Below are 18,264 nucleotides of genomic sequence, written 5' to 3'. Positions count from 1 at the left end.
GATGTGTAGAAATGAAAATTAAAAAGGAAAAAAAAAGTACTTTTATTATTATTATTATTATTATTTTTGAAATTGAATCCACTTTTATTTTAGTCACTAAAATTTTAAAAGTTAATTTTTAATTCTAAAGTATGTATTAACTTAGTCCTTCCATAATTTTTGCTTTGTATTTTTTACATATGCGTCAAAATTCAACAAAGTCACGTGACTTTTAAAAAACTACAAACATACTAAATTAGTTATTCCATAATGAAACCGTCTCAATTCTTGCTTATCTGGTCAAATTCCACAAAGTCATTTAGTCACATGACTTATTAGAATGAGCATTGTCTATTACACACAACATACACACATTTTAGTTTTTGAACTAAAATCATGACCACCTGAAGTCACTATTTCAATTCAAAAATTAAATTTTGTGTACATACAATATGTGAACTAATAATTACTATATTATAATATGACTATGAAATGATTAATCGGTTATGTTCAACAAAATAAAAAAGAAAAATTCAATTTTAGAAGCTCAATTTTTCGGTTTTAGCTAATGTACAACTTTTTAAAACTTTAAATTTTCTCACTTTTTTGAAGTACAAGTATATTTTAGCATACTTTAAGCAAAAAGTTTTCAACAAAATGTTAGATAAGATAAAAAAATAGCTTAATAATCATATAAGTGTTCGATTGAGAATTGCTTATCTTCAGAAGTTTATTTGCGTAAATGTGAGACAAAAAGCTAAAAAATAGCTTATTTTTAAAAGTAGTTCACCTCCCTCTCGTATTAGTTTGGATGGAAAATATACCATGAATTTGTATTCCAAGTTGATTTTAACAGTCTCCCTTAATGAATAAGAACTAAATTTCTTCTATTAAAAAAAATTTTATTTTAAAAAAGCTTAAACTTATATTATTTGAAATAAAATTGAGATGAAAAGTAGCATGAGAGCTAAAGTAATGGACTATTTAAGCATAAATCCTGCTAGTTTCGAAATAAACCCTAAAATAAAACTTAACAATTTTTGGAGCCAATGATATATTTTCATGTTAAAAAATTAAAAAAAAAAAAAAAAAACCTAGTATAAAAAGCTTAAAACGAATATATATATTAATATATATATATATATATATATATAATAAAAGAAAAAATGAACAAGCAATTGACAAAGACCGTTAGAAAGCAACCACCATGACACGTTAGCAGCAACTGGATGAGCAAAAACCATGTCTATTTCTCTCCATCGGTCTTTCACTCACTCCCACAACCTCTTCTTCTTCTTCTTCCTCTATCCTCACTTCTCTCTCTCTCTCTCTCTGAAATTCTAATGGACGTGACTCTCTCTTCGAATCCCCAAACCCTAACCCTAATCTCATGCACTCCTTTCTCCTCTTCCACTTCCTCCAAGCTCCGTTCCATCCGCAGAGAATTCCTCGGTTACACACAAACTCTCAGGCCACTTCGCTCCCGAACAAACCACCGAAGAAGAAAGCTAGGCCTTCTTCAATTCCAGTCCCCGAAATTTCTCGTACAAGCTTCTCTCGATTCTCGCTCCGTCCTCGTCGTGGTTGCCGTAGTCACTTTCTCCGCCGTCTCCGTCTTCTTCCTCAATCGCTATAGAAGAAAGAACAACGATAGCGAGGTCCGTCAACTATGAATTATATATAGCTTTGAATACTTTGTCTTAAATAATTTATCATATACTACAAAAAATTGATATATGTAATTATTGAAGAAGCTCCCAAATGTTTGTGTTTGCAACACTTTTATTGAAGGAGCTGGAACTTTGGATACTGAAGATGTAAATCAGTGATTGTTATAAGTAAAAAGATAGAATATTTAATAAAAATTACCTTAGTTGCGTTTTTTCTATTAACAGTATTATGTGACAAAACTGATTAAGTTACCACCTATATGACAAAGCTGGTGCAATTAAGAAATAGTGAATTTTCTTATTAAAAAAATAGTGAATTTTCCATTTAGAAAAAATAAAGAAATAGTGAATTTAGTGAGTGTTTGTTAGCTCAATTATAGTGAAGATTTTTTTTTTTTTTTTAAGAAAAAAAAACTTGTAAAGTTTCTTCTTATTAAATAAGGAACATTGATTCAAATCTCATCTACAATTAAAAAATTAAAAGTGGCTCAATTATAGCTATTTTTTCATTAGGTTCCTTTATCCAAAAGTGGCCTTCCTTTAGTTGATTGAGCATTGAAATATAATTGGGATTTCTATATATGGGTGTCTTCTGTGCTTGCTGTGCTTGCTTTATGCAATAACCAGCCTTCTTTTCTATGTTGATTATTGGTGCTAGAGTCTCTAAATTTAGTGTTATCTGAATTAGCTCAGTGGCTTTTTTTGAACACTTGTAGTTTTAAAAAATAAAAAAAAATTGGCTACCTTTTCGGTAGTCTCTTTTACACAACGGTGATTTAATTTGGGTTTAGAGTCATATTTTGTGTATCACAATTCTAACTAGTATGGAGATAAAACAATGATTCATATGAAAATGATTGTTCACCACTCATGATCAATCACTATAACAAAATGTGGTCATCAAAAAAAAAATTAGGATGTTATACTCGTAAAATAAAAAGTCGATGTACTAACATGAGCTCACTCTTTGTTGTTTATAGGGGTCAAGACATCCAAATTTTGTGTCATCCGAAATAGGACAAGATGTTATGAATTGGGTCTTTGAAGGTCAGATTTTGGGCTTAATTTGGAGAGCTACATGAGAGAACTGCCATGCTTTTGAGGATGAAGAGGCCCACGAGTTGATTTCCCAAACCACTACTTTGATTATAGTTGTCAATAACATTCACACTGCTCTGTTTCAAAAAAAAATCCTCTTGAAGCAACCAAGGTTCAGAAGATGGGAAACTTCAAGTCTTGAAGGATGGGCTTTCAAGTTTGTTGAAGGTGATTCAAGTGGGAGGAATTGCCAGATGAAGGTACTACTATTGATAATGCCTCTTTCTACATTTAGATCGATGATCCATTCCACAATATATTTGTCTCTTTCAATAAATGTTGTCAATACATAATCTGTTTTTATGTACCTTGGTCAAATTATTGATTAAACTAATTAGACACTTCCTAAAAAACTTAGCACCAGAAGTCGAGAAATCAATGCCTTTTCACATAAACTTGTTGAACTTGCTCTCAATCTGCTTGATTATCTTTGTTCTAGAACAAACATGTTGGTCCAATAGACATGAATACCAAACAACAATACAACACTTATTGGATGTTTGGATTTGTTGAAGTCTACCATCAAATGACAAAACATTTGCTATCCATCAATTGATTCTCACCAAAATTTATCGATTACAAGGCTGCAATCTTATTGCCTATAGCTTCAAACAATTTGAAACTGGATTTGGTTTGTTATCCACTTATGATTTCGACAATATTTGATTCATGAAAATTGTGGCTATTTAAGTTTTCTTATGAAATTGTTTTTTTTTTTTTTCAATGGCAGATTAGATTATTATTTTCTTTAACTATGTACCCTGTTTCCCCCAAACCCCCTTTTTTTAATGGCAAATTATTATTTTCTTTAGTTTATCAATACTATGAACTTTGGTTTTTTCCCCTTTGTTTCTTAATTCCTTTCAAAGTTTTAGAAGAGATGCTTGAATCAAATGTGTTTGATTGGGTTTTACAAATTTTGTAGATTAGCTTTGACTTTGGGAACATTTTTTTTTTTCTATTTCAAACCAGTGCCATTTGGGTTCTAAAGTTTTCTCCCCGTATATCACATCCTTTTCTCAAAGAAAGTCACTCTCAAAAGATTTTGATTGGTAAGTGATATATATATGTGTGCGTGTGTGTGTGTGTTTGTGAATTCTATTGACAGAATTATAAAGCCTTATATTACTACAAAGAATATCCTCCTAACATGCTGCTGAATCAGGCTAATATAGCTCTTTTCTTTTTATTCTTTCAATTATTATAAATTGTATGGAATGTAGGCTATTTAAAAAGAGAATTTTTTATTTTCCTTATATGACAAAAAGCTTTCAGTTCCACTTTTGAAGCTTTTATTTCTTTTGCATGCTTAGAGTTTTACGCATTGATTTTGTTTCAAATTTGTTCACTTTATTGAATTAACATCATTTTATGTTGATGTTGTCTGATGATATGCAATATTATAAGATATCAAAATCCAAGAAAGTCTAAGATCTTTTTTATTTTGGGTTTCTACATAGTAAGAGCACATAAAGATGAAAGACAAAACCTACACGTATTATGTATTTTAATGAGCAGGAGCTTTGTGCGTTGAATACGACCTTTTAATGAGCAAGATGCTATAGCTTAAGATGAAATTATAAGATGTTATCAGCTTAATTATAAGACCTAAGTGAGTTAGTTGCTTAGATTATGTGTAAATGTGATTTTTACTTGAAATCACTTTTGACAACTTTCTTACTTAAAGTTGTTGACGTGCAGGTTTAAAGAAAAGATATAAGATTCTAGAAGGAGAATGCTTGGATCAAGATTGTCATAGCAATGAGCAACTGTGATAGTTATTGCTATTGGCTTATGTATAAATTAAATGCCTAAAATAGAGATAGATGTGGCAACAGTGTTTATTGAAAGAGAAATGATATGTCTATAACTTTTTCACAATATTTTCACAACAAATTCTAAGTGGCAGGTTGTTACTAGTTGTTATTGTTGGGTCAAAAAAGTAATCTTCGTGTTAGGTTTAAATTTGAACTAATAACAACTAATTACCGATGATTTGTTGTGAAAATATTGTAAAAATGTTGTGAACGCAGCATCTCTATTATTGAAATTCTTGATAGTGTCTGATTTGCAAAATAAATTAGAGCAAAAAGTGGATTTGTGTAGAGAGGTTGTTGTATGTATTTTTTGGCAAAATTGAATTTGAATTTTGGCTTTGAGCCAAGTAACATACTAATGATGCCAAAATTGTATCACATACAAAGGTTGCAATCCTCTTTACAAATAGTTTCCCCATTGTCTTTAATGTTGCTTTAGTTTCAAACATTACACTTTTGTTTTTCTTTTTTTGGGTGGGCAAATCAATCTCTCACTTATTATTTTAGCTTTTTCTTTTAGCTATTAACATAACATAACAAAATTTTTTTCTATCTCAATCTCTTCTCTTCCTTTTTGTTTTTCTTGGTGGGCAAATCAGTCTCTCATTGATTTCTTTTAGTTTTTTCTTTTAACATAAGGTTGGTTAATTATCATTTTATTTAACTATCTCATGCATCATACGGATTAGCAACTAGTATAGATAAAAGATCAATATTATATTACAAATGCTAATTCATTTCAAAAAAATAAAATAATAATTACAAATTCTAGGAACAAAATCACCGAAAACTTAAAAGAGGATTAAGAGAAAATACTGACACTAATGAATTCCTAAAACAAACTAACTAATTAACTCTACAACTAATCAAAGTTGTACACGTTTTTACAGAAAACCACGTGCTAAACACACGGGTAATTAAGCACGTGCTAAACACGTTTTTACATTGTCCCTAATACGACACCATTCATTTTAAATGAAACGGTGTGCTTTGCCGCTTTAGTGATACAACCTCGTTGCTATCATCTCTGAAAGATAAAGCTTGAGGCTTTGATGGTTAGAGAGAGTTGTATTTTCTGAGCCTACCAGTACGTACCATGCACATTCATTGTAAAAAGTGATTGGTGAAGAAATTTATGAGGGATTAAATGTGGACAATGGACTGAGACGGTTCATGGTAGCAAGGGCGGAGTTAGGATTTGTTGTTTGGAGGGGCCAAATTTTGGTACTAATATATTAATTTTGAGTCAAAATAAACCACCACACACATACGTAAATGCACATACACAAATATAGACATTAATATTTTGATACTAGAGTAGATCATAATTTATAAATATATTATATATAAAATTAACTTTCACATATGTATATTTGCAAGATAATTTTTTAGGAAAATTTATTATCTTTTAAACTCCAACAAGTATACAAAAGTTGTATAGTTTGATATTAAATATATACAAAAAATGAATTAAAGAAAACAAAAACTATCTTGTCTCTATAACTAGTAGATCAATTGACAAATTCTATTAGTTTTTAAGAGCATCATTGGACTAACTCAAATATTTGGGGGGGGGGTCAACTTCTATTTTTGTAGCTAAATATTTAAAGTTTTTAATACTTACACATAATATAGAATAGTTTTTTAAAATTTTGGGGGGGCCATGTCTTGCTATAGCTCCGCCCTTGGTGATGGAGGTGTTGAGTTTTTTTTTTTTTTTTTTTTTTTTTTTTTTTTTTTTTTTTGTGAGAATTGGAGGCGTTGAGGTTGAGTGGAGGAAAAATGAGGTAGAAATTTGGGACTTGTAATTTAGGTTTCCAGGAATTTATTGTTTTGTGCATGATTTTTGTTTAGTCCATATTTATTTTTTATTTTGTAGTTAAAGGGGCATGAATTTTATTTATTTTTCTTGTAGGTCAATATCTAAATATTTTAGAGGAGGAGAGCCACACACACACACACATATATAAGGGAAAATCATAATTTTTCAAATTATGAATGTATACCAGTTTGTTTGTTTGTTTTTTTTTTTTTTTGGGGGGGGGGGTGTGGGGGGGGTGGGGGGCTATTAGGGCCAACATTTAAATTTTCAACTTATATGTGGCCCCCCTTACCCTATCGTAGATCCATCTCTGGCTCCACCTGTGCACACAAGGAAGATGAAAAAAAGTTCTAATATAAAGACACACTATAAATTTTACTCAAAAGTCATGATAATCATGTATTAAGTTGATTGTAGATGCAAACAGTTTTTTCTTATTAAAAATATTCATTTGAGGGGTTAAAAACATTAAGACTGTGTTTGAAAATATGTAAAATATTTTACTTAAAGAAAAACGTTTTCTGTTGTTTGACTGTGTTGTGGAAATTACACCAGATAATTATTTCTTGTGTTTGTTCTTGGATGTAAAAAATATCTATTCTATGGAAAATGTAAGCCCAAACCAGCCACCACCACCAACGATGAGCACAACCCATCACCACCCACACAAAATCCAAATCGGGAAAAGGAAAAAAACTGCCACCATTGCTCTATTGCCATCACCACCCATAGAAAATCCACCACCACCCACACAAAACCCACCACCACACAACACAAAAACCACCAAAACACCACCACAACGACACCAAAAAAATCAGAGATCAAAGAAAACGAAAATTAGACACAAAAATAAGTAGGAGGCTTGGTTCGAGTCAAAGAGAAAAAGTGAGATAAGAGAGAGTGTCATGAGTGAGAGTGGAAGAGAGAGTGTGGTTCTTGAATGAAGGCACTAGATCGGTGACATGTAGTGTTCGATCCGGCCTTGGTTGGTTAGAGGGAAAGAGAGAGAAAGCAGATCGGCGAGTGGCGGAGATGAGATCGAGAGGAGATGATCTGACCCAGAGGGCGGCGATGATGAGATCGAGAGGAGATGATCTGAACCACAATGCGGCGATGATGACATCGAGAGGAGGACAAGGTGAACTAGAGGGTGGCGGCAACAAACTTCAAACGGCGGCAACGATCAAACTCGGTTCAATCTCTCTCTCTCTCTCTCTCTCTCTCTCTCTCTCTCTCTCTCTCTCTCTCTCTCTCTCTCTCTCTCTCTCTCTCTCTCTCTCTCTCTCTCTCTCTCTCTCTTCGGGTGTGTTAGCTCTGTCCCCTCCTTATGCTTTAGCTTGGCGTGAGTGAGCTTAGTGAGTAAGGATAGGAATTTTCTATGGAGAATGGAAATGGTTTGAAAGTAAATTGAATGTGTAAAATGATTTACAGGTGTGGGGTGGGTATTTTACGGTCAACTAAAATCTATTTTCAGTTTGACCGTAATTTCCTATGTTGCAAACACCAGCAATGGTGTAAAACAATTTCAAAAATTCAATTACACTAGAAACAAACACAGCCTAAGTACATCTGAACAAGAAATTTTGAAATTTGGATGAAATGATAAAGTATTTTACAATTTTTTTTTTTTGGAAGTCAATAGAGAACTTTCATTCAAATTGTAATGGCTAATGGGATAGTGGTACAGCAATCCAAATATCCATTAGGTACTAGAAATATTGGGCCTATCATCGTGATTAACTTACTTGACAGATGTGCCACTTATTTCCCTTCCCGCCAAACGAATTGGACCTAAGAAAGTCCATCAAAAGCACGTTCTCCTTTGATTCTTTGTTTTACCATAACAAATAACGAATATTGAGCAGCTGTTTGGTAAAGTATTTTGAACAACAGTTTTTAGTGTTTAAACAATATTACATATATTTTTACATTTTTTCATTCACAGGTATTTCTAAAAAATATAAATAATATTTTTAGAATAACATTACCAAACGGGCCTTAAATGTGGCTAGGATATGAGTATTGACCTTGCAGTCATTACTAAAAAAAAAAAAAGGTTTATATTCATTAAAAAAAAAAAAAAAAAAAAAAACCAGGTTTACAACTGCATATTTGTGATGGCATTGTCAAAAAATTTAAACATTAATAAAAATAAAAATATTGATTTTTTTTTTTTTCCTTTTCAAACTGAGGAAAAAAACAAAGATATGAGAATTTTCCGTTTCAACCAACAGAAGTATAAAATGATTGCCATCAAAAAAATGAGCACACCAAACCGAAGCTTTGCACATTATTTAGATGGAGACCTTTTTCTTTCGACACAATAATTAAGTTAGCATCCCGCCAAAAAAAAAAAATAATAATTTTTTTTTTTTTTTGGTTTCCCAACCGGTATCCGAACCCACTGGGCCGACTAATCCGGTTTCGGAGCGGGTCCCGGGGTTAAGGTTTTAAACTCCTCCCAACGGGCTTGCGGGGGATCGAACCTTAGTTCGCCCTACCAAGTCTAGCCCCTGGCACCACTAGACCAAGACACCGTTGGTAAAAAAAAAAAAAAAAAATAAAAAAAAAATAATAATAATAATAATAATAATGAAGTTAGCTGTATCTCACTTTGAAAAGATGAATAATTGAGGCTAGCATCGTTCACGTTTTCTACTTTGTTGAAACTTTTGCTAACACGTCACAAAAGCCCAGAGCACTTTTTCTTCGGCACTGGCATTTGATTTGACAAAAAATAGTCAGATAGCAAGATGAAGAAAACACAAATTCCAAAAGGTAGAGCAAATTTTTTTTCTTTTTTTTTTTTTTGGGGGGGTGGGGGGTGTGTGGCTTAGGTAAAGTGGAAAATTTTCATTAGGGTAAAGAAAAGGAGGGGCCCGACGTAAAGTAAAGCAAAACTACAATCAGTGTCGGTTGACGAAAAAAAAGAAAACCGAATTTAAGTGGAGTATGTGCAAAAAGGGGAGGTTTGAGTGAAATCATACAAAGAGAGTGCAAATTCCTTCAAAATGTGAGCAAACTAACATTCAATGCTCCCATTCGATCCATTCTTCTCTTTTCGGTGAAGCGAAATGGCTGAGGCGGTTGTTTCGAGTGTCGTGACAAGGATTGGTGACTTGCTCGTACAAGAAGGAAAATACTTGTCTGGGGTGAGTAACCAAGTTGAGCTGCTAAAAACTGAGCTCAATCTGATGCAAGGCTTATTAAAAGATGCAGATGCGAGGCAGGATGAATCAGAGGCTGTAAGATGGTGGGTTGCTGAAATAAGAGATCTTGCTTATGATGCAGATGATATCATTGCAACATATGCCCTCACAGTTGGAACCAGAAAGGGAGGAGGCATACAAAAGTTCATCAAGAGGTGCAGTTGCATCTTGGATGAAGTAATTACATTCCACAAGGTTGGGTCACAGATTGAAGATATCAAGGCGAAAGTTCATTGTTTGAGAACGATTTTTCGAGACTATGGGATAAGAGAATCTATGATAAAAGGAGGCGGATCCAGTTCTTTTAATGAGAGGAAGCGAGAGGAAAGGCAAACATTTCCTCATCTTGACCATGACGTCGTTGGGTTTGACGATGATCTAAATAAATTGGTGGAGTTTTTGCTAAAAGAAGGGGAAGGCAATAGAGTTGCTTCCATATGTGGTATGGGTGGTCTGGGAAAAACCACTCTTGCCAAGATGGTTTATAACCACAAGAAAATCAAGCAACATTTTGTTCGCCGCACTTGGTCATATATCTCACAACAATGTCAAAGAAGACGTGTTTGGGAAGAAATTCTAATTAAGGTTCAGTCTCCAACTAAAGAGGAAAGGGATGAAATTCAAAAGTTGACAGATGCAGAGATCATTGAGAAACTTCGTGAAGTTCAACTCCAGAAAAAGTGTTTGGTGATTATAGATGATATTTGGGATGTTGAGACTTGGAACAGTCTATGCGTTGCCTTCCCATTAAAGAATACTAATAGTAAAATTCTGCTTACCTCTCGTAATAAAGAAGTGTCTTTACAAGTAGATGCCGAAAGTTTTCTTTATGAATTGCAATGCCTAAATAAGGAAAGGAGTTGGGAATTGCTTAAGAAGATAGCAATATCTCGGAGAAAAGGTATCACAACTAATTTTCTCCTGTGCTAATAATTTGAAGAATATTTTCTTTATATTTTATTTCTTAATTAATTTGAATGAAACACGATCTATTAATAAAAATAAATAATAACTTGCAAATAATAAATTTATCTAGATATAAAGTTTTAATAGTAAGATATTGAGGTTTAATTAATTTTAATATATAAATATATGGATGTGTATGTCTATGTGTACTTGGAAACCTATGTATGTAATATTTATTTTTATTTGCTGCATGTGAACGTCGATAGTAGATTCTTAATCCTCAAATTTAAATCAAATGTTATCTTAACGGAAAAAAAAAAAAAAAAGTCATTTCTTTTGGTATGTTTAACTAGTATTTGATGACACAAAAATATAAAAAAATTCAATATGAATAATAAAAAAAAAAAAAATATATATATATATATATATAGAGAGAGAGAGAGAGAGAGAGAGAGAGAGAGATTTCTCCAAAACTTTGGACCCAGTGTACTAAAATGTTGGTTATACAATTTTGAAGGGCAGATCAATGCAGGTTGGGAAAAATTGACATCCCTAGTTGGCCATATACATTAAAAAGTATACAAAATAATATATTAGATAATGAACAATAAATACATATTTATTTTGAAAATACCTTTTTTCATAGTAAAATGTTTTGATTAATAAACATATTACTAATTTATGTTTGTTTATACTTCATTATTTTTTTATTTACCTTACAAAAGTTGTGAAAATATATTTGAAAGTTGTTTAAATTCATTTAGATTTTATTTTTACTCAATTTTGTTAATATTTATAAGTTTAATCGTTTGTTTTATTTCAATTAATTATTATATTATCTATGACATCATGACAATTTAAACTGTGAAGAATTAAGTGATTGATAGAAGCTTATTAAAAAAAAAAAGTGATTGATAGAAGGAATTTATTTGGATTGGAAGACTATTATCTATTTTAAAATGAGAGGGAAGGGGGATTCTATATATCAATATTATTATAGGTATAAAAAAGAGCGGAAAGTTTCCTGGGAAAAGGTAGCTCTATATTACTGTAAAAAAGAAAAGAAGTTTGATTTTAAACAAGTTTTGACACTTCAAGGTTAAAATTGCTAGATGGTCAAACTTGAATCTCACATTTAAGCTAGCCCTACACCAACCAATGATAATTCTAGAAACTAACACTCGTATTAGTTAGTAATTCCGAAAGAAAATGGTTTGACTAATACTTTTATATTATTAATATATTAGCAAATTGGTGAATTCTTCCAAAATAATTGAGAAAAATATTAGCACAAAATTAAAAGTAAAGAGTTTGAATTAATTGTAATTGCATTTTAAATCATTTAGTAAAATTAATTTGATACCAGTTGAGAGCCTGTATATTGGGTAAAAGTCACGGATTAGTATCTTCCATAAGCATGGAACAAATTTCTCCAAATGGATGTACATCAATGGGTTAATAAATATTATGTTATTTGTAGATTTTCAAGTCTTTAAATATAGGTGCTTGATGTTATTATTGTAGTTGATTTTGTTGTGGTTGTCATTGTTCAAGAAGAAATGATATTATTTTGTTTATTGTTGGCTTTGCAGACTGTGTGACCAACACTAACAAGCATAATATCAAAAAATTAGGGAAGGAAATGATTGAGTATTGTGGAGGTTTACTGTTGGCTATCACTGTACTTGGAGGCCTTTTAGTGGCAAAGCAAACACCAAATGAGTGGGAGGATGTGCTTAAACATATTAAATCATATATTTTTAAAGAGGATGACTTACGAGTCAATAAGGTCTTAAGTTTAAATTATAATGATTTACCTTGCCACTTGAAACCATGCTTTCTATATTTAGGCCATTTTCCAGAGGATTTTGAGATACCAATAGAGGAATTGATTCAAATGTGGATGGGCGAAGGTTTTATACCACAAATTTTGCATGAAGAAGATAGTGAGGATACAACGGAGTATGAGGGAGAACAATATTTGCGAGAGCTAATCCAGAGGTGCATGGTTCAGGTGGGGGAAATTAGCAAACATGGAAGGATCAAAACTTGCCGAATCCATGATCTTATGCGAGATTTTTGCATTTCAAAAGCCCAACAAGAAAATTTTCTCCAAATCACCAAGAAAAATATTCACTCCATGGAAGGAAGCCAATGGCATATTGATAAAATTAGAAGACTTGCTATCACTTTGGAATCAAATGATAACTACCTCAAAGGAATTAAATTTAGTGAATATCCTTACCTCAGGTCTCTTCTCTACTTTGTGCATCCTAAAGAATTTTATTTCAAGAAATCCAAGTTGCTTAGAGTCTTAAATATGAAAAATTACAATGGAAAAAACTTACCTAAAGATATTGGACGTTTCATCCATTTGAGATTTTTATCTTTGGAAAATAGCAATATAAATAAGGTGCCTTTATCCCTTGGCAATTTGAGATGCTTGATTTACGACTTCAAGATTGCAGATGGAGAGTGCCAAATGTTTTTAAGAAGATGGAACAGTTGAGGCATCTTTACCTACCCTTCGATTATTGGGTAAGTGACAAGTTTCCGATTCAACTATCTTCGGATTCTTAGCATCAGATATCAAGTCTATTGTTACTCAAAAAAAAAAAAAAATTCTTGGCGTGAAGACTGGTGAAGTGCCCCATGTAATACAAATACTATCAAGCTGTCCACATGTATATAAGCTAGTTATAAAAAGCCGTATTAAGACACTTACAGAAACTCGCCTGTTCTCTCCAAATCTTGCCAAGTTGGAATTAAGATTTGCTGAACTTGAAGAAGACCCAATGCCAACCTTAGAGAAGTTGCCCAATTTAAAAATCCTCCGCCTCTTAGAGAACTCTTTCGAAGGGAAGGATATGGATTGTTCTGAAGGAGGATTTCCTTTGCTTCAGTATCTTTTCCTTGATCATTTGTACTCCCTAGAGGAGTGGAGGGTGGAGAAAGGAGCCATGCCCAATCTTTGCCAATTGGAAATTAATTGTTGCACTAGGTTGAAGACTATTCCAGATGGATTGAGGTTCGTCACAACCCTCCGGGAATTAGAGATCACAAACATGTCGGAGTCATTCAAAGATATGCTTGACGAAGGAGGACTGGATTTTGACAAAGTCAAACATGTGCCTTCCCTTGTATTTTATAACTGTGTCTGGAAACGGTAATCAGGTACAGTAATGAATTCCTGCATATTTGATAAATTTTAGGGGGGCTTCTTTTCTTCTAAATCTCTCTCCAATTAATTCAAAATTTCCCCAATAATATTAAGCAAAATATTTCCGTAATGTAAGGGTATTTCTTCTTTTGATAAGAATGAAGCTCTTATCTATTTTTTTTTCACTTATTTATTAGGTTTTGAACCCACAACCTATCTAATCATTATATTAGAAGCAAATTCTTTTCTGCTTCATCTTGTGGTGGACTCTTAATTTTTGCCTCTGTTATCAATAAATTAAGCAATGAGTTTTATTTGACAGTTTTTCTTTTAATTTCTACAGCTTAAATATATTGGTTGACGGCACAAACATAGTTCTAAAATGTTGCCTTAATGAGTTTTGTATACAGCATATTTTAATTCATTTTTGATGTTTTGGGCTTTAATCATGGAGCAAAAGTTTCTACTCTGCTTCAACTAATGAAAAATCAACAAAATATTTTCACTGCTTTGCAACTCTGTATGAGTTTTTGACAGTTTGGGGTCTTAACTACTTTCGTTTTATGGGTCCTACTTTTTCTTTTCATTTCAACGGCATGACTATATTGGTTTCTAAATCATACTTATTGAGTTCATGTCTATAGGCTATAGCATATTTCATTTTAATTCATTTTCTGAGCTTAATCATTTTAGTTGATTTTCATTTTAGTTTGTGTTTTTTTTTTTTGACAGGTGAAATCATCCATGGTGCAAAAGTTTCTACTCTGGTTCAATTCATGAAAAATCAACAAAAGATTCTCACTACTTTGCAACTTGTACGGGTTGGTGTTAGTTATACAATTTGAAGGATTTGATTGCATAGACTCATTAAACATATTTTCTGATACCTATGTATAGTGCTGCAAAGAATTGTTTGTTTGTTTTATTATTGCTTTGCTATTATTTGCACTCTTTGTTCATGTATCCTGTTGATTAAAAGAACCAAATGCCTCATTGAAGGAGAAAAATAATTCTTCAATTAATTTGGGATTCTCATATTTCATTAAGCTATGTTTATCTTGCGGCAGTTTAGATGCATATTGTTTATGGTGAAGCTAGTTCAGTCTGTCCTTTAGTTAAATAGTAGCGGTGTATCTTATTGAGCTGGGAAAAACAAATAGCATGGATGGAATCACTGCTTTTTCCAAATCTTTACAGGTACTAAGACATTAGTTATGTGCAATTGAGATATAAAAAATTATGCAGAAAAATTATGTTAGATGGAACTTCTATTCCTTTTAGATTTTATGCCATAATTGGAACTCTATAAATTCAACATCATACATAATCAGAGTAATAATTATTAAGCAATTTGGTTGTTCTTAAGTCTTAACAGTAATTTAAATAGTTCTAGTTGAATAGAGTGTTGGGTTAATATGAGCTGTAAAAGGCTTATTGTAAACTAGAAGATGAGGTTATTATATAGTTATACACTTATACTATTGTGATTAGTGGGGAATCATAGCCATTGTATATGTAGGATTTTTTTTTTGAAAAGTTTCTGTTGAGAGTAATATCAAATGATTATTTATGTTTTCCAATTCTCAGTACACATATAATTAATGTTTTAGACAAGCCTTGAGTTGATAACCATATTGGAGTTTTATTTCTATGCAAAAATTTTAGTGTTTTTAACTTGGAAAGCTTGGCTTAGTTTCACTTTAACCTGGTTTGTAGAACTTTCTATGCCTCCATTGGCATGAGAGGAATGCTAGATTTAATCTCGTGGCACATATTTTGGACTATAAAGGTCCCACAAGATTGTACATGGGGCTGTAGAGTTGTCCTAAAACTTAGAAGTGAGGTTAGGAGGTTCATAAAGTTTGATGTAGGGGATGGTTCATGAAGTATAACTTTAGGATTATCCATGATGCAGCAACTAAATCTGAGGCAAAGGTGGATTCTGTTTTGAAGAACAAAATAAGGGTTTGGAAACCTGCAAGGTCCAAAGAATTAATCACCATACAATGCTAGTTGTGTTTGGTTGAGATTAATAATGATAAAGCTAGGTGGTCTGCAACTAGATCAGGCTGGCTGCTCTTGTGCAGCCATCTGCAATGAACAAAAAGCTAAGGCAAATGAGGTGGGATGGTGGAGACTGTTGGGCTTTGTGGAGCCTAGTTGTGTTTGATCTGGATTATGACCCGACCCGAAATAATATTGTTACATTTTTTTAATGAGAGATTTTCTGAGGCTTAGTCCAGGGATCATTTGTTTTTAGAATGTTCTTTTGCCAAGAGAATCTAGTTCACTATCATTCGGTACTGCTTAGTTTCAGAGGCTAAGTGCAATTGGCATGATCTAATGTGCTAGGGTATTACCAAGGGAGAAGCTTGAGATCATCTATTTGTAAGCTTGCCCATTGGGCCAATGTGTATTAGGTTTGGTCTTGGAGAAATGCCATTATACATGATGGGTCAGTGTGGCTTGAAGAGAAGATTTTGAGAAGAACTTAGAAGGATGTTAGAGGTAGATTAGAGTCCTGAACCAAATTCCAAATATCATTTCTGAACAATATTCTCTGCTATAATTGGGTGATAAATTCTTCTGTTATTCCAAATATCAGTGTGTATTACTGATGTTTAGGAGCTGTTCTGTTTTGGTGTGAAAATTTCTATATCTGTTCTTACCTGAGTTTTTGTTGTGTGAATTTGTAAGAATCTGGTCTCTAGATATGAGTTTTGGGATTTAATAGCCTTTGTAGTATTCTTTAGCCTAGGTTTTACTGTCCCTAGTTTCTGTCGTTTGCCTAGCTTTGTTCTGTTCTCTATTAATAATATCCTTTACTAATTCATCCAAAAAAAATATTGAACTAAGATTAACTGCATTATGTAGTCATCCTTAATATAACATTTATTATTTATAAATATACATTCTCAAAATCTTGAAATTGTAGAAGCAGTCATGTTTGCTATTAATGTCTTGTGAGCTATTGCCTCTTCTCCATCAATCTTATTGAGCAACAAAAAGACCCATCAGCACTCCGTGCTTCCAGACTTCTTTTGGTTGCCTCTATGGCCCTAGTGTGTGTTTGTGTTTTGTTCATTTTTCTTTTTCATATTTTCGTAATCCACTAGGCATAAGACTCAAAGTGGATTGAATTTCAGTTTTTTATTTTTTTTAAGAAAATAGACAAGAAGAAAAAACTTCATTGCTATCATTCACAAGGAGTAAAAATTGAATTTCAATTTATACACTTATTTATTAGGTTCTGAACCCACAACTTACCTCTCCACTATATTACAAGCAAATTCTTTTCTGTTTCATCTTGTGGTGGTGTCTCAATTTTTGCCACTTTTATTAACAGTTTCTTCTCTCTTTTTCTCCACTATTTTGGGGTCTTTCTATTTTTTTTTTTTTTTTTGGGTCCTACTTTCTTTTCATTCCTACAACAGAAATTTATATTGGTTGATGGTGTAAATATAGTTCTAAATCTTAATTTAATGAGTTCATGTCTATGGTATATTTCATTTTATTCATGTTTGATGTTTTGGGCTTAATCATTCTCCTTTGGTTTTTTCCCAGGTGAAATCATCCATGGTCTGCAATTAGTACAAGTTGGTGTCAGTTATACAATTTGAAGGATATGATTGCACAGACTCATTAAACATATTCTCTGATGTCTAAGTGTAGTGATGTAAAGAATTGTTTGTTTGGTGATGGTATTTTGCGTTGTGATATTTTGTTGGGTGGTTTGTTTGCATTAGTGTGTTTGTTTTAGTGTTGCTTTCTTGTTCAGCTGTGCTGCTTTGCTATGATTGCACTCTTTGTTAATGTATTCTGATGAACAAAAGAACCCAATGTATCATTGGATGAGAAAAATGATTCTTCATTTGATGTGGGATTCCTCATATTTCTTCAAGTTATGTTTATCTCGCTGCATTTTAGATGTATATTGTTTATAGTGAAGCTAGTCCAGTTTGTCCTTGTGTTAAGTTGTAGAACTATATCTTTTTGAGTTGGGAATATCAATTACATGGATGGAGACTGCTAATTTTTCCATGTCAATTTGGTAACTAAAACATGGTGCAGCAACTAAATCTGAGGCAAAGATGGATTCTGTTTTGAAGAACAATATAAGGGTTTGGAAACCTACAATTCTACAGGGTCCAACAAATTAATCACCATTCAATGCCAGCTAGGTGGTCTGCTAGATCAGGCTGGCTGCTCTTGTGCAGCCATCTGCAAATGAACATAAAGCTAAGGTAGATAAGGTGGAATGGTGGAGACTCTGGTGGTTTATCCTTGTTATCCCTTGTTTGCCTTTATTGGTTGAAACTCATGATCTTGACACTACTAAATCTGAAAATCATGGACTAGTTCAAATTAAAGAAATGAAACCAAAAAAAAAAAAAAAGTCTAGATGAAAACTCTTGCCTGGTCTCTTTGAGGGTAACCTTTACCTGCAAATAATGCAAGTCTATGCTATGTCTTGGTGCCAGAATCATTTGGTTTGCTTCAGTGTTGTATGTATTAGGGAATGTGCTCTCCACCAAATTAAAACTACCAAATAATGAAATCAGCAGGTAGGCGGCTCTGACTAGTAGGATTGCCAAGCTAGTTA

General features: G+C 32.6%; 2 protein-coding genes across 5 annotated transcripts in view; both read left to right on the top strand.

Moving 5' to 3' along the window:
* The first annotated feature begins 1,231 nt into the window (after positions 1-1,231).
* LOC115968245 (pentatricopeptide repeat-containing protein MRL1, chloroplastic) overlaps positions 1,232-18,264 on the top strand; it is a 35,228-nt gene continuing 18,195 nt past the window's right edge. Inside the window, exon 1 of one of the 2 annotated variants that reach the window (XR_004086717.1) lies at positions 1,232-1,637. Coding sequence is in view for 1 of the 2 variants with exons in the window: in XM_031087579.1 (XP_030943439.1) it covers positions 1,323-1,637 (315 nt within the window). In the remaining variant the exon portion in view is untranslated. The remainder of the gene's footprint in view (positions 1,638-18,264) is intronic. The other variant, XM_031087579.1, reaches the window with a different exon arrangement.
* Positions 9,293-18,005, top strand: LOC115968247 (putative disease resistance protein At1g50180). Of its 3 annotated transcripts, none has more exons than XM_031087584.1 (3): positions 9,293-10,496; positions 14,394-14,476; positions 17,226-18,005. In XM_031087584.1, exons 1-3 carry the CDS (start codon positions 9,461-9,463, stop codon positions 17,250-17,252), a joined length of 1,146 nt encoding a protein of 381 aa, XP_030943444.1. In that variant the 5' UTR covers positions 9,293-9,460; the 3' UTR covers positions 17,253-18,005. The 3 variants fall into 3 exon arrangements, with proteins under 3 accessions (XP_030943444.1, XP_030943443.1, XP_030943442.1); XM_031087583.1 differs by having other exon boundaries at positions 14,394-14,482; XM_031087582.1 differs by lacking the exons at positions 14,394-14,476; positions 17,226-18,005 and adding an exon at positions 12,094-13,146.

This window comes from Quercus lobata, chromosome 11, assembly GCF_001633185.2.
Source record: "Quercus lobata isolate SW786 chromosome 11, ValleyOak3.0 Primary Assembly, whole genome shotgun sequence".
Classification (NCBI taxonomy): domain Eukaryota; kingdom Viridiplantae; phylum Streptophyta; class Magnoliopsida; order Fagales; family Fagaceae; genus Quercus; species Quercus lobata.
This window is presented reverse-complemented; position numbering and strand designations above follow the sequence as displayed.